This window comes from Kogia breviceps, chromosome 2 (genome assembly GCF_026419965.1).
Source record: "Kogia breviceps isolate mKogBre1 chromosome 2, mKogBre1 haplotype 1, whole genome shotgun sequence".
Taxonomy (NCBI): domain Eukaryota; kingdom Metazoa; phylum Chordata; class Mammalia; order Artiodactyla; family Physeteridae; genus Kogia; species Kogia breviceps.
Window position 1 is genome coordinate 195516837 of NC_081311.1, and position 25988 is coordinate 195542824.

General features: G+C 42.6%; 1 protein-coding gene and 2 pseudogenes across 1 annotated transcript; 2 read left to right on the top strand and 1 right to left on the bottom strand.

Annotated features, from left to right (window-relative positions):
- Nucleotides 1-2932: 2932 nt before the first annotated feature.
- On the top strand, nucleotides 2933-3851 carry LOC131751530 (UDP-glucuronosyltransferase 1A3 pseudogene; annotated as a pseudogene).
- Nucleotides 3852-9795: 5944 nt separating this feature from the next.
- Nucleotides 9796-11412, top strand: LOC131751531 (neuropilin and tolloid-like protein 2 pseudogene; annotated as a pseudogene).
- A 12437-nt stretch (nucleotides 11413-23849) lies between these two features.
- Nucleotides 23850-24575, bottom strand: LOC131750144 (dnaJ homolog subfamily B member 3-like). The gene has a single exon (XM_059052514.1). The coding sequence runs from the start codon at nucleotides 24573-24575 to the stop codon at nucleotides 23850-23852; it is 726 nt and encodes a 241-aa protein (XP_058908497.1).
- Nucleotides 24576-25988: the final 1413 nt, after the last annotated feature.

Sequence of the window (25988 nt, forward strand, 5' to 3'; positions counted from 1 at the left end):
CTGGTGCCTGGCATAGTGATGATCTTTTCTGTTCTCCATGTCGTTGGTGTCCTGCTCTGGGATTGGTGACCAGTGCCCGGGAATCTGCTTGACAGATAGGATATAAGCTGGGGATAGAGGTCAGAAACGGAGCCTTGGGGAAAACCTGCAGTTATGTGGCTGGGACAGAAAAAGAGAGCATAGATGTTGCTGTTGGAGGGGAAATCAGAGAACCAGGACCCTGGACACACAGCTTCCAAGGATGATGCAGGGTTGCCAAGGAAACACACCACAGCTTGGTGGAGACACTAGGGGCTTGGCAAGTCCACTGCCCCAGGGGGATGCCAGCTCCCTGGGGGTGATGGGCTGACTGAGGTGCTGGCTACTTTCTGGCCACATGGGCACAAATGGGTCGTGGACAGTCTCCCTGTTGAGAGGTGGGAGCTGGTGCATCGGGCAAGGGGGGTGCTATGATGAGCGGGGAACCTCTCCTTTGGCTCTCGGCCACCCCGGGGCTCCCATGCCATCTGCTGTCTCCTTCATCCCTTTCAACCTCCACTGCTTTGGCTTGCTCTCCAGTGCCTTCAGATAGCCTTTCAAAAAGAAATATTTCCCAGGAATTCCCTGGCGGTCCAATGGTTAGGACCTGGAGCTCCTACTGCTGGGGAGGGTTTGATCCCTAGTTGATCCCACAAGCCGTGTGGCAGGGGCAAAAAGAAAGCTTTCCCAAGGGCTTATCATCATTATGTGTGGGAGCATTGGACAGAGAGGAGCTACTCCTACCGGAAGCCAGAAAGGCTTCTAGGTGAATTTAAAAATACATATATATTTTTGGTCATATTACAAATCCCAGGGAGATTTTGCTTGGCCTGCCATTGCATCTATAGCTTAATTGGGGGCAAAATCAAGAGTGTTGTCATGTTAAATCTTCCCACGCAGGATGTTGTATGCCCCTTCATTTATTTTATTCCAGTCTAGATTGATATCTCCAACTGGAGCAGAGAAAACACCACCGCCCTTTCCAATCCCCTAAGCGCACTGTGTATCCTTGCTTGGCTTATAGCATCTGTATGAGGTTGAGTGGGAAACACACGGCCGTTGATCACAGTGAGGAAAGCCAGGATGTTGCCCTGGATACTCACTGACAGGTGTGTCCACTGCAGTTAGAGCCAGACCAGTAACAGGGGCTACTGAGTTCTGAGCAGAATGAAGGGGGTACAGCTCTCCTAACTTGCTGCTTCTGCCACCACATAGGGTGTCGCTCGATTCACTGGTGGCTGGAAACCCAAACAGCAGCTTCTCCTGTTAACAACACTGACAGCAGCTGCAGCAGCAAAAACAAACTCGAAGTCCCACCCTCCCGGCGGCCCTGCTCCCTTCCCTAGCATATCCTTATACCCTGAAAGTAGCACATGAGCAGCCTTGATCCTACACTCAAGAAATTCTGCATGGCTGTTTGTGGAAATGAATGGCGGACAGAAGAGATAGGATTTAACCTGGGAGTAGAGGACAGAAACTGAGCCTTGGGGAAAACAGGCAGTTATGTGGCTGGGACAGAAGAAGAGAGCATAGATGTTGCTGTTGGAGGGGAAATCAGAGAAGCAGGACCCTGGACGCACAGCCTCCAAGGACAGTTGAAGCAAACGCTCCCTTCACAGTGGCAGCCGGTATGACAGAGGAGGCGTCTTGGCGTGCACGTGTCGCTCAGTGGTGGAGCCCTGATGGGGGTAACTCTCTCCGAAAGGGAGGCCTCAGCCTGGCCGGTCCTGCGGCCTGGGACAGGATATCGCTGTGGTAGAAGCCATGGATGCAGAAGAGCGTGCTCAGTGAGAGAGAGAGAGAGCTGGGCAGCCCAAGGAGCCCTCCCGCACCACCCCCAGGGCGGACGGGACACGGAGATGTCAGTATCTTGCTGAGCACGTGTGGGCATCAGTCTCTGTAGCAGGGCCGGACTCATGGGCCCCACCTCAGAAGGTCCCACAAATTATGGAGCCCCTCTGTTCTGGAGGAATCTGTCCTTATCAGGACTTAGGACCGTAAATGAGCTCGGAGCAGAATCTGAACATAAACTGTAAGATGTAACCAAGGCCCGGATTAATGTACACCCCAGTCCCTAAACAGAGTAGCAGAAGACTGGAGCTTCCAGCATCAGAAGAGGAATTCAGAGAGCCTGCTCCGAGGCCAGGGGACAGCGCTCTCTGACTCCACTCTGTCATTGCTAAGGGTTGCCTGGTCCATTGAGGCCTTAGATAACGGCGACCCCTATTCCATGAGGTAGATACAGAATTCTCAACCAACCCTTCTGCTGTCCTTCCTCCGGAATCCCTCCAGATGTTTCCATAGCTGACAGCCACTTCGATAGACTCTGCCCCGAACGTTGCAACAGGTGTCCCCATGTGGAACGGGAACAAAACGGACAGCCGGCATCCCCTCCCCGCTGAGAGAAAGCTGTCTTGGCAATGTTACATATTTTCCTGGATGTGCTCTGGGTTCACACGTGATCGGGGAAAAGAGTTGAAAGAGTTATCAAATAAGGTCACATCCAGCAGAGAGGCTCTGGCTGGGACTGGGGCGCAGGTGACTCCTCAGAGCTCAGTCACAGCCCCGTAGAACACGGTGAACAGAGAAATAGGAAGTGATCCGAGGGAATGCGAAGGCACAGCCTTGCTTTGAGCCTTGGATGAAAAACAAGAGAGTGAACTAGAATGCTCCCCCGGAGGGAGCAACAGAGTCAGGAGGTTTTCCAAGCTAAGGGGGAGCGGTCTTTCCCTGGGTGAAAGCAGAGGTGATGAAACACAGGGATAGACTTATTCTGTAATGATTAATGCAAGGAGGGAGCCCTGCCTTCCAATTACATGCCATTTTGCTTAAGTGGCCTGATGATAAGATAAAGAAAACAAATGCAGGCGGCGCAGCCTGAACGGAAAGTCAGCTGCTTTTGGCTCCTGCAGAGATGTCCCCGGGACTGCGGCTTCCCGGGCAGGTACTCCGTGGCCTCTTGCTCTGCCTGTGCGTCGGGCGATGGGCCGAGGCTGGGAAGGTGCTGGTGGTCCCCATGGAGGGCAGCCACTGGCTCAGCATGCGGGAGGCCGTGCGGGAGCTCCATGCCAGAGGCCACCAAGCAGTGGTCCTTTCTCCTGAGGTGAATATGCACATCAAGGCAGAGGACTTTTTCACCATGAAAACCTATGCCATTCCATACACCCAGGATGAATTTGATTACATCGTGATACGCAAGACTCATCTGCTTTTTGAAAGAATACATTTTCTAACACTGTTGTTGGAAACTATGGCCTCTCTGAAAACTGTGTCCTTGATCTTTCAAAGGTCTTGTGAGCAACTATTTTATACCAAGGACCTGATCAGGCACCTGAATGCTAGTTCCTTTGATGTGGTTTTAACGGACCCCGTTTACCCCTGCGGAGCGGTGCTGGCCGAGTACCTGTCGATTCCGGCTGTGTTTTTTTTGCGCTCCATTCCATGTGACTTAGATATTGAGGGCACAGCGTGCCCAAACCCTTTCTCATATGTTCCTAGGCTGCTAACAATGAATTCAGACCACATGACATTCTTCCAAAGGGTCAAGAACATGCTCTACCCTTTGACCCTCAAGTACATTTGCCAAGTTTCTTTCACTCCTTATGCACGTTTGGCCTCTGAACTTCTTCGCAGAGAGGTGTCGCTGGCGGATATTTTTGCCTCTGCATCCATTTGGCTGTTCAGAGGAGACTTTGTGGTGGACTAAGCCCCGGCCAATCATGTCTAACGTGGTCTTCATTGGGGGTATCAACTGTGCCGACAGGAAACCATTATCTCGGGTCTGTATCGGTGCTTTTATTCAACCAATGTTCCAAGTGGAGCACATTTTTTAAAAAAACAACTTACTTCCAGGTGCTTCTTTATCTACTGATCTTTTTAAAGGTTTCCACCTCTCATTCTCCTTCTAACAGTCTTCGGTGAGATAAACTGTTAAAGTGCCTCCAGTAGTGCAGTAAAGGTTTGCGATGGTCTTTGGGAGGAATGAGAGGGAGGGGTGAGGGTCCGTAATAGGACTGACAAGCAATGGTGTGATTCAACCGTGATCCCCCTTTAGGAAAGGCGCGTTCGTAACAGTTGTGCAATTTTCTCCAGCTGAGTAGGAGCAGAGAACTTGAGCTGTGAATCCATCCATCAGGGGTTTTTGCTTGAGGCTGTTCAAGAAGGATGAAAGGGGGCTTCCCTGGTGGCGCAGTGGTTAAGAATCCGCCTGCCAATACAGGGGACATGGGTTCGAGCCCTGGTCTGGGAAGATCCCACATGCCGCAGAGCAACTAAGCCCGTGTGCCACAACTAGTGAGCCTGCGCTCTAGAGCCCGCGAGCCACAACTACTGAAGCCTGCGTGCCACAACTACTGGAGCCCGTGCTCCACAAGAGAAGCCACTACAGTGAGAAGCCAGCACACTGCAACAAAGAGTAGCCCCCACTCTCAGCAACTAGAGAAAACCTGCATGCAGCAGCAAAGACCCAATGCAGCCAAAAATTAAATAAATGAATAAATAAATAAATTTTTTTAAAGGATGAAAGAACTGGCAAATTACATTTGTTTTAAAAATTTTTTTAAACACTTCTTTTTTTTTTACAAGCCTGGCTTTGTTTTTTTGTTGTTGTTGTTGTCGTTTTTTTTAAAAAAATTAATTAATTAGTTTATTTTTGGCTGCACTGGGTCTTTGTTGCTGCGCGCAGGCTTTCTCTAGTTGCAGCGAGCTGGGGCTACTCTTTGTTGTGGAGCATGGGCTCTAGACGCGCAGGTTTCAGTAGTTGTGGCACGCGGGCTCAGTAGTTGTGGCTCACAGGCTCTAGAGTGCAGGCTCAGTAGTTGTGGCACATGGGCTTAGTTGCTCCGTGGCATATGGGATCTTCCCGGACCAGGGCTCAAACCCCTGTCCCCTGCACTGGCAGGTGGATTCTTAACCACTGCGCCACCAGGGAAGTCCCAAATTACATTTGTTGACCTGATAGTTCTTAGTGGTTTTGTCTTGGAAGGGACGGAGGTGTGGTCACAGGAGACCTAAACACCAAAAGGAAGCAGAAGTTTTAGAGAGGTCGAAAAATTAAGTGGAAGTGAGACAGTGCCAGAGAGAGAAGTTGGGGTCTCTGTGATCAGAGGAAGAAATAATTGAGTCCAACTTTTCAGAGATGGAGCTGTGCTGATGAGAAGTCTTCTGACCAGGAGTTGGTGTCTGGAGTAAAACGTGGGGAGGTACCAGAGTTTGATGGCATGTCAGATAGGTCTTCTACTTGGGACACTGAGGGCATCAAAGGATAGTGGCAGGGGCTAGAGAGGAAGTAAAACTGAGCCTATAAACTCAGTGAAGGTGGGGAGCGTGATGCTGAGAAATGAATCTCAAAGAGGAAGGGTTTGTTAGGAGGGGCTGACCACATCACCAAACCTACCCCGGCCCAACACCCCACCCCAAGTTTCCATGACAGGAACTACTGCTTTCCTCATCCTTTCAGAGTCTTCTTAGGTTAACCCTGAATATTTGGGTTTAATTGAAACAGGACTCTTGGGGGCCAGATTTGTTTCTTAATCCACTGAGTTAGCCATCTTTTTTACCCTTTTATGTAATAGTCACTGAATTTTTTTTTTTTTTTTTTTTTTTTTTTTTTTTTTTGCGGTACGCGGGCCTCTCACTGTTGTGGCCTCTCCCGTTGCGGAGCACAGGCTCCGGACGCACAGGCCCAGCGGCCATGGCTCACGGGCTCAGCCGCTCCGCGGCATGTGGGATCTTCCCGGACCAGGGCACGAACCCGTGTCTCCTGCATCGGCAGGCGGATTCTCAACCACTGCGCCACCAGGGAAGCCCTAGTCACTGAATTTATATTAACTTCCATGACTTTAGATCTCCTATAGTTTTTGTATTCTTACTTTTGTATCTCTCTTTTTTTTTTTTTTTTTTTTTTAACGGTATGCGGGCCTCTCACTGTTGTGGCCTCTCCCGTTGCGGAGCACAGGCTCCGGACGCGCAGGCTCAGTGGCCACGGCTCACGGGCCTAGCCGCTCCGTGGCACGTGGGATCTTCCCGGACCGGGGCACAAACCTGCGTCCCCTGCATCGGCAGGCGGACTCTCAACCACTGTGCCACCAGGGAAGCCCTGTATCTCTTTTTATTAATGTAGTATATGTTATTGCACAGGACTCTAACTTCATTTTTCTTTTTTGCTCACACCATAAAGGATCTATTCTACTTGTTTTTTCTTCCTATATGCAATGCATTTGACCAATTATAAAATATGTATGTATCTATTAGATTTGTAAAAAGGGAAAGTAGGGAGGCATTTAAAAAACAATTGCCGCTCTTTTCTTTTTACTTTCTGTGTGAATATATTCTCTAGAGTAGACTTCAAATCTTCACTACCATTTTATAGCTGAATGACCTTGGGTGGGTGACCTAACCATTCTGACCTTAATACTGTCACAGAGAGCACACAAATATTATCTATTATCATTATTTAAAAGGTGCCAAGCAAGACAAGGTATGTCATCTGGAGGCATGTCATTTGGAGGCATGTAGATATGTTTGTGCCAATTTATTTGGTACATGAAAGACCATTTACACTGAAATTCTCAAGTTTTATACATTGTAAGCACAGCATTATCTTTTTTGTTCCACTAGCTTTTTATTTACTTTGAGATTTTGCCATTCTTATTTATTTGGTTTGATTTACCCTTAGATGTGACTCCTCTAAATGTTTATGGAAATTCTTCTCAAAATATGAAAGATTAAAATCTAAAGTTTTAATATTTTTGTTCCTTCTCCTTCTTAATGTTTATAATGGGTTGAATTATATTATTGGTCTTCTCAAAGAAATAACTTTTGGATTTGCTTATTTTTACTATTTTTGTTTTCTATTTCATTAATTGCAGCTTTTTGTTTTTATTAATGCTATCATCCTTGTATCCCTTGATTTATGTTATAGCTGTTTTTCTAATTTCCTTAGGTAAGCATTAAGTTCCGTTATGTTTTCTTAATAATGAAGAATTGAAGGTCATACATAAAACATTTTCTTGAATCCTTAGATTTTGGTATAAATTGCTCTCATTTTCTCTGTCTTAAATTTACATTATTGATTTCCTCTTTGAGACAGTGGCTATCTATTTGTTTTAACAAGGTTGTTTCTTAATTCCCATATAGTTAAGATTTTTTTGTAGCCATCTTTCTCTTATTTTTCTCTAATGATTTTGAATTATAATCAGCGAATGTTTCTTGTGGGGTCATTGCTTTAAAAAATTCCTTAATAGGTTTTCTTTATGGTCTAGCACAGAATTATCCAATAGAAATATAATGCAAGCCACATATGTAATTGAAAGCTTTGTAGTAGACATGAAAAAAAGCAAAATGAGGGTTAATTTTAATAATATATTTTATTGAATCAAATATATCAAAAACATGATCCATTAAACATATACTCAATATAAAAAAATTTTCAGGTACTCATTTGCCATTGTTTCTTCCAGTTTTATTGAGATATAATTGACATGCAGCCCTGTATAAGCTTAAGGTGGACAGCATAGTGATTGACTTACACGGATCGTGAAACGTTTACCCCAATAAGTTTAGTGATCACCTATCATCGAATATAGATACAAAATTAAAGGAACAGAAAATTTTTTTTTCCTTAGGATGAGAACTCTTAGAATTTACTCTCAGCGACTTTCATAGATAGCATAGAGCAGTGCTAATTATCTTTACCATGTTGTACATTACATCCCTAGCACTTATTTCTCTTACAACTGGAAGTTTGTACCCTTTGACCGCCTTCATCCAATTTCCCCTCCCCCCAGCTTCTGGTGGACACAAATCGAATTTCTATTTCTATAAGCTTGTTTGTTTGTTTTTGAAGTGTAATTGACCTACAGAACTGTGTTAGCTCCTATCACACTACATAGTGATTCAGTACTTCCATACACTTCGAAATAATCACTACGGTAAACCAGGGTATGATATTCACTGTAGAAAGATATTACATAACTGTTGACAGTATTTCTCACACTCTAATTCCTTACCTGTGACATATATTTTGCAGCTGAAGTTTGTATCTTAATCCCTCCCACACATTTCTCTTCTCCACTCTATCAACCACCAGTTTGTTCTCTGTATCTATGAGTCTGTTTCTGTTTTGTTATAGTTGTTCATTTTGTTCATTTGCTTTGCCTTTTATTTTCCACATGTAAGTGAAATCATACAGTATTTGTCTTTCTCTATCTGACTTATTTCACAAAGTGTAATAGCCGCAGGTCCATCCATGTTGTCGCAAAAACAAGGTTCCGTTCTTTTTTTTTGCGGTACGCGGGCCTCTCACTGCTGTGGCCTCTCCCGTCGCGGAGCACAGGCTCCGGACGCACAGGCTCAGCGGCCATGGCTCACGGGCCCAGCCGCTCCGCGGCACGTGGGATCCTCCCGGACCAGGGCACGAACCCGCGTCTCCTGCATCGGCAGGCGGACTCTCAACCACTGCGCCACCAGGGAAGCCCGGTTCCGTTCTTTTTTATGGCTGAGTAATATGCAATAGCCAATATTCTTGTCTATTGTAAATAATGCCACAGTGAACATAGGAATGCATATGTATTTTCTAATTGGTGTTTTCCTTTCTTTGGATAAGTACCCAGAAGTAGGAATGCTGGATAGTATGGGGTTTCTATTTTTAATTTTTTGAGGACCCTTCATGTTGTTTTCTATAGTGGCTTCACCAATGTACGTTTCCACCAACAATGTACGAGGGTTCCCTTTTCTCTACATCCTCACCAACACTTGTTACTTGTTGTCTTTTTGATAATAGCCGTTCTGACAGGTGTGCAGTGGTAATCTTATTGTGGTTTTGATTTGCATTTCCTTGATGATTAGTGATGTTGAGAATCTTTTCATGTGCCTATTGGCCATCTGTATGTCTTCTCTGGAAAAATGTCAGTTTGAGTCCTCTGCTGATTTTTTTTTTTTTTTTTTTTTTTTTTTTTGTGGTACGCGGGCCTCTCACTGTTGTGGCCTCTCCCGTTGCGGAGCACAGGCTCCGGACGCGCAGGCTCAGCGGCCACGGCTCACGGGCCCAGCCGCTCCGCGGCATGTGGGATCTTCCCGGACCGGGGCACGAACCCGCGTCCCCTGCATCGGCAGGCGGATTCTCAACCACTGCGCCACCAGGGAAGCCCTCTCTGCTGATTTTTAATCATGTTAGTTTTTAAATTTTTTTGCGGTATGCGGGCCTCTCACTACTGTGGCCTCTGCCATTGTGGAGCACAGGCTCCGGACGCGCAGGCTCAGCGGCCATGGCTCACGGGCCCAGCCGCTCCGCGGCACGTGGGATCTTCCCGGACCGGGGCACGAACCCGCGTCCCCTGCATCGGCAGGCAGACTCTCAACCACTGCGCCACCAGGGAAGCCCTTTAATCATGTTATTTGTTGTCGTTGTTATTGTTGACTTGTATGTTTTCTTTCCGTATTTTGGATATTAACTCCTTATCAGATACATCATTTGCAAATATCTTCTCCCATCAGTAAGTGGACTTTTCCTTTTGTTACTAATTTCCTTTGCTGTTCAAAAGATTTTAGTTTGAACTTGGGCGGGGTTTGCGCCGCGGCCGCAGGAGGACGGCGCAGGTCAGGTCCCTCGGGTCCGCGCTCCCCGGCTCCGGGGCGGTCGATGGGACGGAGCGCCGCGGAGCAAGCGGTGGCGCCAGTCGTGGGGTTGGGGCAGCGCAAGGGCCCGCCGGGAGGCTCGGGCATGGCGGTCTGCAGGACCTGAGCCCTACCCCTCGGGGAGCAACCTGGTGGCAGGCGATGCGGATGCAGCAGGGCTGCCGCCACGCTGCCCCCGCTGCCTCCTCGGCCCCGCAGCGAAGCGCCGGGCAGCTCGGGAACCTGGCCCCGGAGCAGCTCTGCTCCGTCCTGTGTGGTTAATAACAATACTTGTAGTGGAAGGGATTGCCGTGGCCCAAAAGACCCAAGATGGACAAAATATTGGAATCAAGCACATTCCTGCAACCCAGCGTGGCCTTTGGGCTCGAACCAGCAGCAATGGAGGTCATTTTGCTTCACCAAATTATCTTGACTCATATCCACCAAACAAGGAATGTATCTACATTTTGGAAGCTGCTCCCCGTCAAAAAACACAGCTGACCTTTGATGAACATTATTGTATTAGAACCAGCATTTGAATGTCGGTTTGATCACTTGGAAGTTCGAGACGGGCCCTTTGGTTTCTCTCCACATGTAGATCGTTACTGTGGTGTGAAAAGCCCTCCATTAATTAGATCAACAGGGAGATTCATTTGGATTAAGTTCAGTTCTGATGAAGAACTTGAAGGACTGGGATTTCTATCAAAATATTCGTTTATTCCAGATCCAGACTTTACTTACCTAGGAGATTGCCAGTTTGAGCTGTCAGGAGCTGACGGAATAGGACGGTCGAGTCAGGTAGAACAAGGGGAGAAAACAAAACCCGGCCAAGCAGTTGATTGCATGTGGACGATTAAAGCTACTCCAAAAGATGAGATTTATTTGCGGCTCCTAGATTATCAAATGGAGCACTCAAATGAATGCAAGAGAAACTTTGTTGCAGTCTACGATGGGAGCAGTTCTACTGAAAATCTGAAGGCCAAGTTTTGCAGCACTGTGGCCCATGACGTAATGCTTAAAACAGGAGTTGGGCTGATGAAGGTAGTCGGCTTAGCACGTTCAGAAGGCTTTTTACTTCCTTTGTGGAGCCTCCCTGCACAGACAGCACTTTCTTTTGCCATAGCAACATGTGCATCAATAACTCTTTAGTCGGTAATGGGGTTGAAAACTGTGCATACCCTTGGGATGAAAATCTTTGTAAAGAAAAGAAAAAAGCAGGAGTGTTTGAACAAATCACTAAAACTCACAGAACAATTGTTAGCATTGCGTCAGGGATTGTCTTGGTCCTTCTCATTATTTCTATTTTAGTACAAGTGAAACAGCCTCGAAAAAAGGTCATGGCTTGCAAAACTGCTTTTAATAAAACTGGATTTCAAGAAGAGTTTGAGCCTCCTCATTATGAACTGTTTTCACCGAGAGACAAGGAGATGTCTGCAGACGTGTCAGAGGAACTGGACAGCGACCAGACGACGCGGCGCTCCTCCACTGCGTCGCCGTGCATCCACGACCATCACTGGGGATCGCAAGCACCCAGCATCAAGCAAAGCAGGACCAACCTGAGTTCCATGGAACTTCCCTTCCGAAATGGTTTTGCACAACCGCAGCCAATGAAGACATTTAATAGCATCTTCAAAAAGAGAAGCTACACTTTCAAGCAGGCACATGAGTGCCCTGAACAGGCCCTAGAAGACAGAGTAATGGAAGAGATTCCCTGTGAAATTCGTCAGAGGGAGGGAAGATTCTGCACAAGCATCCATAGCCATCGATTTTTTTTGTTAACATCTTCATTGGAGTATAATTGCTTTACACTGGTGTGTTAGTTTCTGCTGTATAGCAAAGTGGATCAGTTATACATATATGTATATCCCCATATCTCCTCCCTCTTGTGTCTCCCTCCCACCCTCCCTAGCCATCGATTTTTAATCTTCTACTGAAAGTGACATTAATTATTAAGTGTGTACGTATGTAGCCTACAGAGCGCCCATACTGTCTTCAGCAGCCAACACTTTTCTCCTGTCAGAACTAGGAAGACAGACCTTCATTCCCCATTAACCTAATGTAATGGTGAAGTTTTTATTATCTCAGGCAGTGATAAATTTTTCACTGTGTGATATTTATTGTTCTAAATCACTACACAAATCTGATATTAAAATATATATTATTACATGTTAACCCAACCAAGGAACTTACTCCATTCAGTAAAAACAAAAAATAAGCCTCTATTGCTCAGTGTCCTACAAACAAAGCACCAGTTACATAGCAGCATTTGGAGAGAGGAGGGGTAGTGGTGCACCAGGCTCAACTGCCTGCCTGTCTTAGCAGCAGGAAGACTGCTCTTGATTGATACAGCTCTGTCAATATTTTGATCCCACAGTAAGTTTAAAAGTAAGATTTTTCTTCACATTCCTTTTATTTTTTTCTTTTCTCTAAATTTAATTTGTTTCATAAGTCCGTAATTTTACCCTTTCCGTTTCTTATATAAATGGTTCACGTATCACATGTATTTCAATATAGGCATTTGTTCTAGAATTTGTCAAAATATAACTAGTTACTGTGATAAGTGCCAATTAAGACACAGAGTTGTGTTCTGTCCATCTGCTTCTTCTGGACTAGTTTCTATACTGCTGCCTTTTAATTACTGGATCCTTAGTCTTTATTTTCTGTGATATGATTTAGCACCTTTAAGTCACATTTTGTCTTAGTTATATTATACGAGAAAGTTTCATAATCCTGGGATGTATGCACCATTGCCAGTTATACCCAAAAACTTAAAAAAGATTGAAATTTTTAGAAACGCTTTGAAATTTCCCAAGTTTTATCACATTCAGTGATAGCCCATTCATTCCTCTGAGCAAAAAGTCATTTAATTCATTTCGGGGGAGGCCTATCATTATATTTACTTCCAGTGTTTCTCATTACTAGATCTGTGTTTTTTATTATTTTTATAAAAAGATTATCTCACTCCCTTTGTGTTGGTTTATCTTGTAGGATATGGCAACCAAGGTTGTATGAGAGTTAAAGGAAAATGCCTAAGAAATTGTATAAGCCTTTAGATTGCTTCTTATTTGGGACAATACATTTTTCTAGTTCTTACCAAGAATAACAATTTCTACTTTTTTAAAAACTGCACTTTTGACCTTATTTTTTTATGGTATATAAACAATAATTTATAAACATGATATAAAAACTCACTGCATTTTTTTAGACTTTTGATATTATTTGATACTGTACCAACTTTATTAAATCAAGGTTAAAGAGCTACATGACAGATTTCTTTCAGTGTTCACATTATCAGCTTTGTATACAAAAATGCTGTGATGGAACTCTACACTATAATTTACTGTAAAGACCTTGGTAATGTGTACATAAGCATTTGTTTCCTCTTGTTATTGCATTTAGTTTATGATAAATTTTTCACTGTGTGATATTTATTGTTCTAAATCACTACACAAATCTGATATTAAAATATATATTATTACATGAAAAAAAAGATTTTAGTTTGATATAGTCCCATTTGTTTATTTTGCTTTTGTTTCCCTTGCTTGAGGAGACACATCCAAAAGAAATTACTAATATTGAAGTTAAAGAGCATACTGCCTGTGTTTTCTTCTAGAAGTTTTATGGTTTCAGGTCTTACATTTAAGTCTTTAATCTATTTTGAATTTATTTTTGTGCATGGCATGAGAGAGTAATCCAGTTTGATCTTTTGTATGTAGTTGTGTTTTCCCAACACCATTTACTGAAGAGGCTGTCTTCCCCTCATTGTATATTCTTACCACCTTTGTCATAGATTAATTGCGCATATAAGTGTGGGTTTACTTCTGCTCTATATTCTGTTGCATTGATCTATGTGTCTGTTTTTGTGCCAGTACCATCCTGTTTTTATGTGTGTGTGATTCTCAACATTTTTATTTAAGATAATAGCAGTGGGGGGCTTCCCTGGTAGCACAGTGGTTAAGAATCCACCTGCCAATGCAGGGTACATGGGTTCAAGCCCTGGTCCGGGAAGATCCCACGTGCCGCGGAGCAACTAAGCCCATGCGCCACAGCTACTGAGCCCTCGTGCTACAACTACTGAAGCCCACACACCTAGAGCCAGTGCTCTGCAACAAGAGAAGTCACCACAATAAGCCCGCGCACTACAATGAAGAGTAGCCCCTGCTTGCCGCAACTAGAGAAAGCCCGTGTGCAGCAACAAAGACCCAATGCAGCCAAAAATAAATAAATAAAATAAATAGTAAAATAAATAAATAAATAAATAACATTTAAAAAAAATAAAATAAAATGAAATAATAGCAGTGGGGAATATGACCATATTTTCATATTTCCAAATGAACACTTTAAATAAGCCCCAGTTTTTATTACTTATGTGTCCAGATTCTACCAGTTCTGCTTGGCTTCTTTATCTTTCATTTTTAGCCCTCATTGGGATCATAATTTTTCTTTTCATCAAGGGAAATTCGTTTGTGATGGTTTCTGGGCTATCAGATTTGGCATGTACAGTTGCAAACATAGTTGGAGCAGCACTCACAGCTAACATACACTAACATTAACAGCAAGAAGAAGTTTTTTACATGGTGTTTCCTCTATGTGTGTCATCCCACAAATTGCCTTCAATCATAGACTGAAGTACCATAATGTTTTGATCACTGTAGCTTTGTAGTATAGTTTGAAACCAGGGAGCATGATGCCTCCAGTTCTGCTCTTTTTAAAAATTGAAGTGTAGTTAATTTACAATGTTGTGTTAATTTATGTTGTACAGCAAAGTTATTCAGATATATATTCTTTTTCAGATTCTTTTCCATTATAGATTATTACAAGGTATTGAATACAATTCCCTGTGTTATACAGTAAGAACTTGCTATGTATCTATTTTATATATAGTGATGTGTATCTGTTAATCCCAAGCTCCTAATTTAACCCTCCCCTCTCCTTCCCCTTTGGTAATCATAAGTTTCTTTTCTGTGTCTGTGAGTCTGTTTCTGTTTTGTAAATAAGTTCATTTGTATCATTTTTTTAGATTCCACATATAAGTGATATCACATGATTATTGTCTTTCTCTGTCTGACTTAACTTCACTTAGTATGATAATCAAGGTCCATCCTTGTTGCTGCTCCAGTTCTGTTCTTCTCTCTCAAAAATTTTTTTTGTTTGTTTATTCAGGGTCTTTTCTGTTTCCATACAAATTTTAGAATTATTTGTTCTCATTCTGTGAAAAATGCTGTTGGTGTTTTAATAGGTATTGTGTTGAATCTGTAGTTTGCCTTGGGTTGTATGGTCATTTTAACAATATTAATTCTTCCAGTCCATGAGCACAGTGTATCTTTCCATCTGTGTCATTTTCAATTTCTTTCATCAGTGTCTTACAGTTTTCCTGTATAGATGTTTTACCTCCTTAGTTAGATTTATTCCTAGGTATTTCATTCTTTTTGATGTGATTGAACATAACATTGTATCATTAATTTCTTTTTTTGGATAGTTCATTGTCAGTGTATAGAAATGCAACAGATTTCTGTATAATAGTTTTGTGTCCCACAACTTTACCCAGTTCACTGATGAGTTCTAGTAGTTTTTGATTGTGCCTTTCTATGTATAGTGAGTGTCATGTCATCTGTAAAGAGTGACAGTTTTACTTATTTCTTTCCAATTTGGATTCCTTTTATTTCTTTTTCTTGTCTGATTGCCATGGCCAGGACTTATAATATTTTGTTTATTAAAAGTGGCAAGAGTCTTGTTCCTGATCTTAGAGGAAATGCTTTCAGCTTTTCACCACTGAGTATGGTGTTAGTTGTGGGCTTGTCATACATGGCCTTTATTAGTCTGAGGTATTTTACCACTATACCTACTTTGTGGAGATTTTTTTTTTTTTTTTAATAAATGGATGTTGAATTTTGTCAAAAGATTTTCCCACATCTATTGAGATGAGCATATGACTTTTAATTTTCAGTTTGTTAATGTGGTGTATCACATTGACTGATTTGCAGCTATTGCACAATCCATGCATCCCTGGGATAAATCCCACTTGATTGTGGTGTATGATCTTTTTAATGTACCACTGAGTTTGGTTTGCTAATATTTTGTTGATATTTTTGCATCTATGTTCATCAGTGACATTGGTCTGTAATGTGTGTGTGTGTGTGTGATATCTTTTTCTAGTTTTGGTATCAGCGTGATGCTGGCCTCACAGCATGAGTTAAGAAGCATTCCTTCCTCTCCTATTTTTTGGAATAGTTTGAAAAGGATAGATGTTAACTCTTCTCTAAATGTTTGGTAGAATTCACCTGTGAAGCCATTTGGTCCTGGACTTCAATTTCTTGGGAGTATTTTATTACTGATTCAATTTCATTATAGGTAATTGGTCTGTTGATACTTTCTATTTCTTCCTGGTTCAGTCTTGGGAGATTGTACATTTCTAGGAATCTGTCCATGTCTTCCAGGTTGTCCATTTTATTGGCATATAATTGTTCACAACAATCTCTTATGATCCTTTATATATTTTGTGGTGTTTGTTGTGACTTCCTCTTTCTCATTTCTGATTTTATTTATTTGGGCCCTCTCTCTTTTTTCTTGATGACTCTGGCTGAAGGTTTATCAATTTTGTTTATCTTTTCAAAGAATCAGTTCTTAGTTTCATTGATCTTTTAAATTTCTGCCCTGATCTTTATTTTTTTGTACTAACTTTGGAGTTTGTTTATTCTTTTTAGTTACTTTAGGTGTAAGGTTAGGTTATTTATTTGAGATTTTTCTTATTTCCTGAGGTACACTTGTATTGCTCTAAACTTCCCTCTTAGAACTACTTTTGCTGTTTCCCATAGATTTTGGATTGTTGTGTTTTCATTTTCATTTGTCTCCAGGTATTTTTTATTTCCTCTTTGATTTCTTCAATGACCCATTGGTTGTTTAGTAGCACATTATTTAGCCTTCATGTGTTTGTGTTTTTTGCAATTTTTTCCTTGTAGTTGATTTCTGGTTTCATAGCATCATGGTTGGAAAAGGTGCTTGATATGATTTCAGTCTTCTTAAGTTTACTGAACTTGTTTTTTTGTGGCCTAATGTGTGATCTACCCTGTAGAATGTTCCATGTGCACTAGAAAAGAATGTGTATTCTGTTGCTTTTGGATGGAATGTTCTATCTATATCTATTAAGTCTACCTGGCCTAATGTGTTGTTTAAGGCCAGTGTTTCCTTATTGATTTTGTCTGAATGATGCATCCATTGATGTATGTGGGGTTTTAAAGTACTCTAATATTGTTGTTTACTGTCAACTTCTCTTTTTATGTCTGTTAACATTTGCTTTTTGTATTTAGGTTCTCCTATGTTGGGGCCATATATATCTATGTATATACCTAATGCTGGCCCACTGGTAGGTGGAGCCAGATCCTGGAGTCTCTGGCTGCAGGGCCTGAGGGTCCTGGAGCTGGTATCAGCCTGCTGGAGGGTGTGGTGAGGCCCAGGGGGTCCCTGGGTTAGTGCTGATGCACTGGTAGGCGAGTCCATGTCCTGGGCCCTCTGGTGGACCGGGCCAGATCCTGGGCCTTCTGGCAGATGGGTCCATGTCCCAGGTGGCTGTGAGCTCAGGGGATCCTAAGGAAGCTGGCCTACTAGTGGATGGGCCTGTGTCTCCACTCAACTAGCTACTTGGCCTGAGGCATCCTAGTACTGGTGTTGACAGGCTGGTGGGTGGGGCTGGGTCCCAATGCTAATAAGCTAGAGGGAAGATTCCAAAATGTCACTTGCCAGCACAGTGTTACTGTGGTAGAACGGAGCTCCCCAATAGAGCTGCTGCCAGTGTGTGTATGTCCCCAGGATGATCTCCTGTTGCCTCCTGCCTCTCTGGGAGTTTCTCCAAGATCAGCAGGCAGGTCTGAACCAGGCTCCGTTCGGATTACTGCTTCTGCCCTGGGTCCTAGTGTGTGTGAGATTTTGTGTGCACCCTTTGAGAGTGGAGTCTCTATATCCTACAGCCCCCTGGTTCTCTGGAAAGTAAACCCTACTGGCCTTCAAAGCCCAATGTTCTGGAAGCTCTCCTTCCTGGTTCAGGACCCCCAGGACTGGGAAGCCCAATGTAGGCTCATATCCTTCAGTCCTTAGGGAGAACCTCTGCAATTGTAATTATCCCCCATTTGTGGGTCATCCGCCCAAGGCTATGGGTCTTGACTCTACCTTGTCTCCACCTCTCCTACACATCTTCTTGTGGTTCCTTCTTTATATATTTAGTTGTAGAAGATCTTTTCTGCTAGTCTTCAGGTCTTTCTCTTCAATATTTGCTCTGTAAATTGTAATACTGCTGTGCCTGTGGCAGGAAGTGAGCTCAAGTTCTTCCCAATCTGACATCTTGCCCACTTGCCTCAATTAAAGTTATTAATGAGATAGTTCACATGTTTAAATTTCATACTAAGTCTTCAAAATCTGGTATGTATTTCACACTTACAGCACATATCAACTTGGGCTATGCACCTTTCAAGTGCTCAATAGTCATGTGTAGCTAGTGGCTACTATATCAGACAGCATATGATCAATGTTTGTAAATGTTCCATAGATAAAACTAAAAATGTATATTTTCAATTTTTTATTAAAAAAAAAAAACTTTCTGTGCCCAAATCTGAAAATGATGTCTGAAATTATTTTCCCATTTAACTGAATTTTGGTCAATTTACATATGGAATTTTAATAGTTTTTACTTTAAATATATAGCTGCTAGATTGGTACACGTAGGTTTATGACTGCTGTGTTTTCTTCATAAAGTTTGCTTCTTAAAAATGTTTAATTGTGCTCAAACACCCCTAATATAAGATTTACCATCTTAACCATTTTTTAGGGTATAGTTTAGGAGTGTTAATTATACTCACATTGTTGTGCAACAAAACTCCAGAGCTCTTCATCTTGAAAAACTGAAACTCTACATCGCTTAAACAACATCTCCCCATTTGCCCAACTCCTTAGTCCCTGGAAATCACCATTTTACTCTCTGTCTCTGAATCTGACTACTCTAGGTACCTCATATAAGTGGAATCATATAGTATGTGTCTTTTTGATACTGACTTATTTCACTTAGCATCATGTCCTCCAGGTTCATTCATGTTGTCGTATATGTCAGAAGTTCCTTCCTTTTTATGTCTGAATAATATTCCATTGTATAGACAGACCACATTTTGCATTTCAACTGCCAATGGACACAATTTGCTTTCACCTTCTGGCTATTGTGAATAATGCTGCTATGAACATGGGCATACAATTATTTCTTTGAGATGCTGCTTTCAATTCTTTTGGGTATATACCCAGAAGTGGAATTGCTGGATCATCTGGTATTTCTATTTTTAATTTCTTGAGGAGCTGCCATACTGTTTTCCACAGTGGCTGCACCATTTTACATTCCCACCAACAGTACACGAGGGTTTTGCCAGGCATGTTTTCTGTATTTTTTGCTTTGTTTTGTTTGTTTTTTGTATTTTTTTAAATGATAGCCATCCTAATGGGTGTGAGGTGACATCTCATTGTAGTATTGATTTGCATTTCCCTAATGATTAATGATGTTGAGTGTCTTCTTGTGCTTATTGGTCATTTGCACATATTTCGAGGAATGTCTAAGTCCTTTGCCCATTTTTGAATCAGATCTTTTTGTTGTTTTTGAGTTTTAGGAGTTCTCTATATATTCTGGATATTCATCCCTTATCAAATATATGATTTGCAAATATTTTCTCCCATTCTATGGTCTGCCTTTTTACTCTGTGATAATATCTTTTGATGTACACATTTAAAATTGTTTCATGAAGTCCAATTTGTTAATTTTTTAGGGACTTCCCTGGCAGTCCAGTGGTTAAGACTCTGCGTTTCCACTGCAGGATGCATGGGGTTGATCTCTGGTCAGGGATCTAAGTTCCCTCATGCTGTGTGGCATGCCCCCCGGCAAAAAGAAAACCAAAACTATCAGCATTTGTTATTTTTCATTAACTATGCCTTTGGTGTAATTTTCAAGAAATCTTCTCCAAATTCAATGTTGTGAAGTTTTGTCCTATGTCTTCTTCTAAGAGTTTTATAGTTTTAGATCCTTGATCCATTTTGAGTTAATTTTTAATATGACATCAGTAAGAGTCCAAATTCAATTTTTACATTTGGATATTTAGTTTTCCCAGCACCATTTCTTGAAATGACTGTCCCTATTGAATATTCTTTGAACCTTTGAAAAAAGTAACTTGACCATGTATGTGAAGTCTATCTCTTTTAACTTGAAAACTTTATTTAAAAGATTACTTAAAAATTTAAAAAATATTAAAAAATCTCCGTCCAATCTATTTCTTTTGATGTAAGAATTCTGTTCATTCACACAATATAATTACTTTATTCCTTCCATTTAGTATACGCTCATTCTGTTTCCTTTTTTTATAAACAATTTTATTTGTTGTTAATTTGGGAATTCTCTGGTACTTTTCCATTTCCATGTAAATGCAGTACAGCATCTCCAAATCTCTGACATTCTTGCCTCCCTCTCACTTATAAGGGCCCGTGGGGTTAGGTTGAAACTACCCAGATAATCCACGGTAATCTCCTTATGGCAAGACCCTTAACTTAATCATAGCTACAAAGTCCCTTTGCCATGTAAGGCAACATATTCACAGCTTCCAGAGATTAGAATGTGAACTTCTCTGCGGGGCCATTTTTCTGCCTACCACACACCATCAGCCTAAGGTTAAACCCAGATCTTACTGAAAACTTGAAAGTTTTCCTCTAAGTTATTGAAATTTTGTTCTGGTCTCTTCTTGGGGATCATCTGTCACCCAGAGATTTCTACTTTCCAGGCTCTGTTGCTCTCATGTTGCTCTTCAATCCTCTCTACTCTATTTTCCTGATGCATTCTGGGACACGATCTCTGGAAGAGCATACTTCTACACTGATTTTACTTTTTGCATTATCAATTATGATCTTTACTGCTTTCAATATGCATTAAAAAAATTCACTCTTTTGCTTCCTTCAAGTTAGTTACTGCCCCTCCCATAATATGAATATACTCATTTTCAACAAATGGTTTTGTTTTCATAAAATTCCAAAGTAAAGAGTTCCTCTTTACTTTGCCAAATATAGATACCTCAAATGAAGCATTCTCCCTGATTTTACATTAAGTATTCTCATCCACTAAGTGGAAAACAAAAACAAAAACAAAAAAATAAGGAGCTTTCCTTAGAGAGCTCCACCTTAACAAAGCTTGTTTCTGATTGGGTATTCTACAAGTTGCATATTAATAGGAGGAAAGAGTTCTGTACGTTACTAATAAGTCCAAAATTCAGCTGCATGGGTTAAAGATGGAGAATAGACTATTTCATTAATGAGGTTGTTGACTCTTTCCCAGAGTGTAGTCACATTAGATTGCTGCATATGCTCATTGGTGGTCATTGAAATTATACAGAAAGTGTTCAAAGGAGAGTAGGAGAAGAGGAAATGAATCTGTGTTTACTGAGAAAGTGGAATTAGAAATTCCTGGACAAGTAAGCATTTGGGTGAATGATTGTCCAAGATGAAGAGGGACTCCCTCCCTGTTTGGAGACAGAAGAGTGGAATCACAGGGGAAAGAAGACTGATCCTTAATGGTTATTTGAAGACAGTATTCTTTCTTTCAAATGCTTTCTGTTGTGTGAGATAAGCTAAACTAGAACTAGTTAAGTGTGGCGATCCAGCAGGGAAGTGTCTATCTGGATTCTGCTAAGATGACTACAGGTCCCCAGGTCTCTTGGAACTCACTTTTCTCTCCTGTTGTGTTCTGTGGGGTGGTGCTAGTGATTCCATGGAGGGAATCCAACGCAGGGGACTTGAGATGGTCACTTTTACACCAGAGGAAATGCTTTTCTTCCACTCTGAAACCCATTCAAACCTTTCCATAAAAGAGGAATACTTGGGCTTCCCTGGTGGCGCAGTGGTTGAGAATCCGCCTGCCGATGCAGGAGACACGGGTTCGTGCCCTGGTCCGGGAAGATCCCACATGCCGCGGAGCAACTAAGCCCGTGAGCCATGGCCGCTGAGCCTGCGCGTCCGGAGCCTGTGCTCCGCAACGGGAGAGGCCACAACAGTGAGAGGCCCGCATACCGCAAAAAAAAAAAAAAAAAAAAAAAGAGGAATACTTATACAAAGGCCTACAGCAGTGTGATTTTTTGAGTCAAGACATTTAAAAAAGATTTTCAGTTTTGAAAAAAAATTTTTTTTGGCCACGCCTCACAGCTTGCAGGGATCTTAATTCCCTGACCAGGGATTGAACCAGGGCCATGGCAGTGAAAGTGCCTAACCACTAGACCGCCAGGGAATTCCCTGAAAATTCCTTGAGTGTTTTCTATTTCTGTAAAAGGGAAATTTTCCACATCGCAGTACTAATCCAGGATATATCGAAACTGAACGCTGTCTTTGCCGTCAACTATTCTAACTACCCAGAGCGGTTGAAGATATAAGACCTCTGTGTCATCTTGGTATGCTAGACTCTTACTGGATTCAACTGAAGACTTACCTGACCACTGAACAATGGGGACTTATTTTAACAATTTGTATACAAATGCACTTATTTTGCTCTATCCAGAACGGTAATTTTCTACCCTTAATTAGCATAAGCACCATGAAACTGTGCACCTTCCTTCCTATCACTTCAAAACTCCTAACATCCCTTCTCTCCCTGCTCCCCATCCCTTCCAGCTCCCTCAACAACCACGAATGTCTTCAACAGTGTGTTCCCTTGCCTGGCAAGCAAATGAACTCATTTTTGAAAAGTGCAAGTAGTCTGTTTTATTCTGATCCTGCTTGTACAGAGTATATAAGCAGCACTGCCGAGGTACTTCAGTGACTGTTTATTTGATATGGTTTTAACAGACTCCGCGTGTCCCTGTAGGAGAGCGGTGGCTGAATCCTGTGTCCCTGCTGTGTATTTTTTGCATGTCATTCCATGGGGATTGTACTTTAAAGGACCAAAGGGTATCCAAACTCAATCTCATATATTCTAAGTTTGTTAACAGTGTGCTCAGGTCACATGACTTTCTGGTAAAGAACTAAAAACATGCTGCGTTTTTAGTCTGTCCAGTTCAGTTGTCTTTTTGCTCTCATGCCTTACGCAAACCTTCCCTTGGGAGATGACCAAGGAGGATGGAACATTTTGCAGTGGACTATCCTAAGGCAACCATGCCCCCTTTGGGGGCATAAACTGTGCCAACAGAAAGCTATCCTCTCAGATGTGTGTGTGTTTCATCACTCAATCAATATTCCAAACTTTCCACTATTCCAATCTTTCTGGCTTTTGTCAATCTAACTTGAAATGAGATGCATCATACACATGGCAATGGGATAGTATTGTGTAGCCTTATGGAAATGCTTTTTTACATTTCCAGCATTCATAGTTGTAGAACCAGTTTGGGTACAGCTAGCAATTGAATAAAGTTTTTGAGTCATCACCACCACTGTTTTTTTTTTTAAAAATTACTGTTTAAGTCAAGTTATCTGAATAGTGTCCTAAGGATCCCATTAACTAATGGTAACCATGAGTAATTTAAGTATTTTGCCCAAGCCTTTGGAAGGGACATGCTCCCTGCTAACACTGACTTCAATCCAATGAAACCAATTTCAGACTTCCGACCTCCAGATCTCTAAGAGAATAAACAGACACTGTGTCAAGCCACCAAGTTTGTGGTAATTTGTTACAGCAGCCATAGGAAACTAATACATCGCCTATACCAGGTTTACCTGTTTTTAAAAAGCCTAGGTTTACCACTCTTTTTAAACAGTCAACTCTTACCATGTCACCAGCATTATGTAGAACTAAAAACCATCTGTAAGCCAGGAGTATTATTCATATATTCATCTCTCTTACTACTTTGTGCTAAACAATTGAAGTAAATGTATTTATCTTCACAATGTTAACTTCAGAGTGAGCTACTTGGCTCACACTTCAAACAAAATGGAAAGGTTCAAAGTGCGGTGGTGAACATTTTGTCTTAGTACCATGAAATAATCACTGTTAGCCTTGGGATGTTTAATAAATAGCAAAGTGCATACAGATATTTACCGGTTTTAAAGAAAAACAGGTCCCATTCTGTGGTCCCAACAACAACAAATAGGCATCGCCTTGAACGGTTTCTAAATTCTTGAGTACAGTTGTTTTGAAAGTAGAGTTCATTCGCTTGCAATCTTCAAAAAAAAAAGAATGACCTGCTCTTCCTCAAAATGTGCTCTGAATTAAACGTGGACAGGAATCACTTGGTGTCAAGGCGTAGCAACTGCTCTTTGCCATTTACTATCATGGACTTTAACTCTCCGTCTTCTTCCACCTCTATCCTTTCTTGGCCATTCTCGATGATTCTCTTGGTGGTGATCTTTTTGCCATTGATGATTTCGGTGGAAGTTGACATGGATTTGAAGTTGTGCGTCCCACCACTACAACACATGGAGAAGGAAGAAAGGTCCCCATTCCCCAGGGAACCCAAGGAGGTAAATCCTGTATCAAAGGAAGAAAAACCGCCTCCAAACTCTGGAAATTCACTGAAGGTGGAGAAAATCGGTGAGGACCCTCTGATTCTGCTTCCCCGGGAGCTCCTCCGACCGCCCCAAATGTTCTCAAGCGGGTCTCCGAAGAAGTCAGACGAAAACGGGTCCTGGCCGCCGAAGAACTCCCTGAAGACGTCGGCCGGGTCGTGGAAGGTGAAGACGCACTTGAAGAGGTCCTCGAAGGGCCTGCCGCCCCGGCCGCCACCGCCGCCCTCCACTCCCGCCTCGCCGTATCGGTCGTAGACGTCCCTTTTCTTGGCGTCTGACAACACCTCGTAGGCCTGGGCCACTTGTTTGAATCTCCTCTCCGCCTCCTCCTTGTTCTCAGGGTTTTTGTCCGGGTGCCACTTGAGCGCCAGCTTGCGGTACGCCTTCCTGATGGCCTCGATCGAGGCCTGGCGGGGCACGCCCAGCACCTCGTAGTAGTCCACCATGCTGAAGAGCCAGGCACGGCCCGCAGGCCAGGGAGAGGGCGAGCGGTGCGGCCGTCAGCCCCGGGACACGAGCCAGAGTGCCCACCACGCCTGGCTGCTCAGAGGGGGCGCCCCTTGTGACGAGGCCCGCGTCTCACTGGCCGAGGCCGCATCCCAGAATGCTCTCCCCACGAGGCGCTGACGTGTTTCACACAGGCGCAGAGGCCCCGCCCACTCACTCGCTCCGCCTACCCGGCCCTCAGCTGACCTGTGGTCTCCAAATAAGGGCAGTGGCTCTGAATGCCTTAGGAAATACTTTTCTTTTTTCTTTTCTTTTCTTTTCTTTTTTTTTTTTTTTTGCGGTACGCGGGCCTCTCACTGTTGGGGCCCCTCCCATGGCAGAGCACAGGCTCCGGACGCGCAGGCTCAGCGGCCACGGCTCACGGGCCCAGCCGCTCCGCGGCACGTGGGATCTTCCCGGACCGGGGAACGAACCCGCGTCCCCTGCATCGGCAGGCGGACTCTCAACCACTGCGCCACCAGGGAAGCCCCAGGAAATGCTTTTTTAAAAATAGGGTTTACGTCAGGGTTCCCCTCGGCCTGAGGTGGGGGTAGAGCAACAGGAATGAGTTTAGTCCGACCCAGGGCTGAAGGACAGTCGTATCATTTGTCTAGTACAGCATTTCTCCAACTTTTTGGCTTCAGGACCCTTTTGATTTTATGTGGGTTATATCTATCAGTGCTTACTCCATTAAAAATTAAAACAGTCAAAGTTAATTAGTCAATTTAATAACAATAAATCCATTACATGCTAACATAAATCATATTTTTATGGAAAAATAACTATTTTTCAAGCCAAAGAAATTTAATGAAAAGTGGTTTCATTTTACATTTTTTTCATCTCTCTGGCTTAACAGAGAGCTAGATTTTTATATCTGCTTCTACATTCAATGTATTGCTATATCACGTGTCATGTAGCCACTGGGAAATTCTACTGTACACGAAAGTCAAATTTCATTATCACGGAAATAGTTTTAAATTTGTGAAGTTCTCTGATGAAGTCTTGCGGATCCCCAGGGGGCACTGGCCCATAGTCTGTGAACACCTTGTCTAGTATATCAAAATGATTAAAGGCTTGTTTGGCCACGTTTATAGTGCTGTAGGTAAACTTGGGGTTCAATGATTACTTCTGCTAAAACTGCTGTATCATAACCATGATTTTCTTTTTGACATCTGACTTCTTTCCACCTCCTCCTTATTCTCTCCCTGACTTTATATTCTTTGCTTTCATAAATGGTGAGGCAACACCATTTTTGAGGCCTCTCTAGCCTCAAAGGTCACTTACTTCTAAGAGGAAATGATTAACAAATGAACTCTCAACATTTCATCATGAAGCGTAGTGGATCCAAAAGGGTGCACCATTTCACCATGACA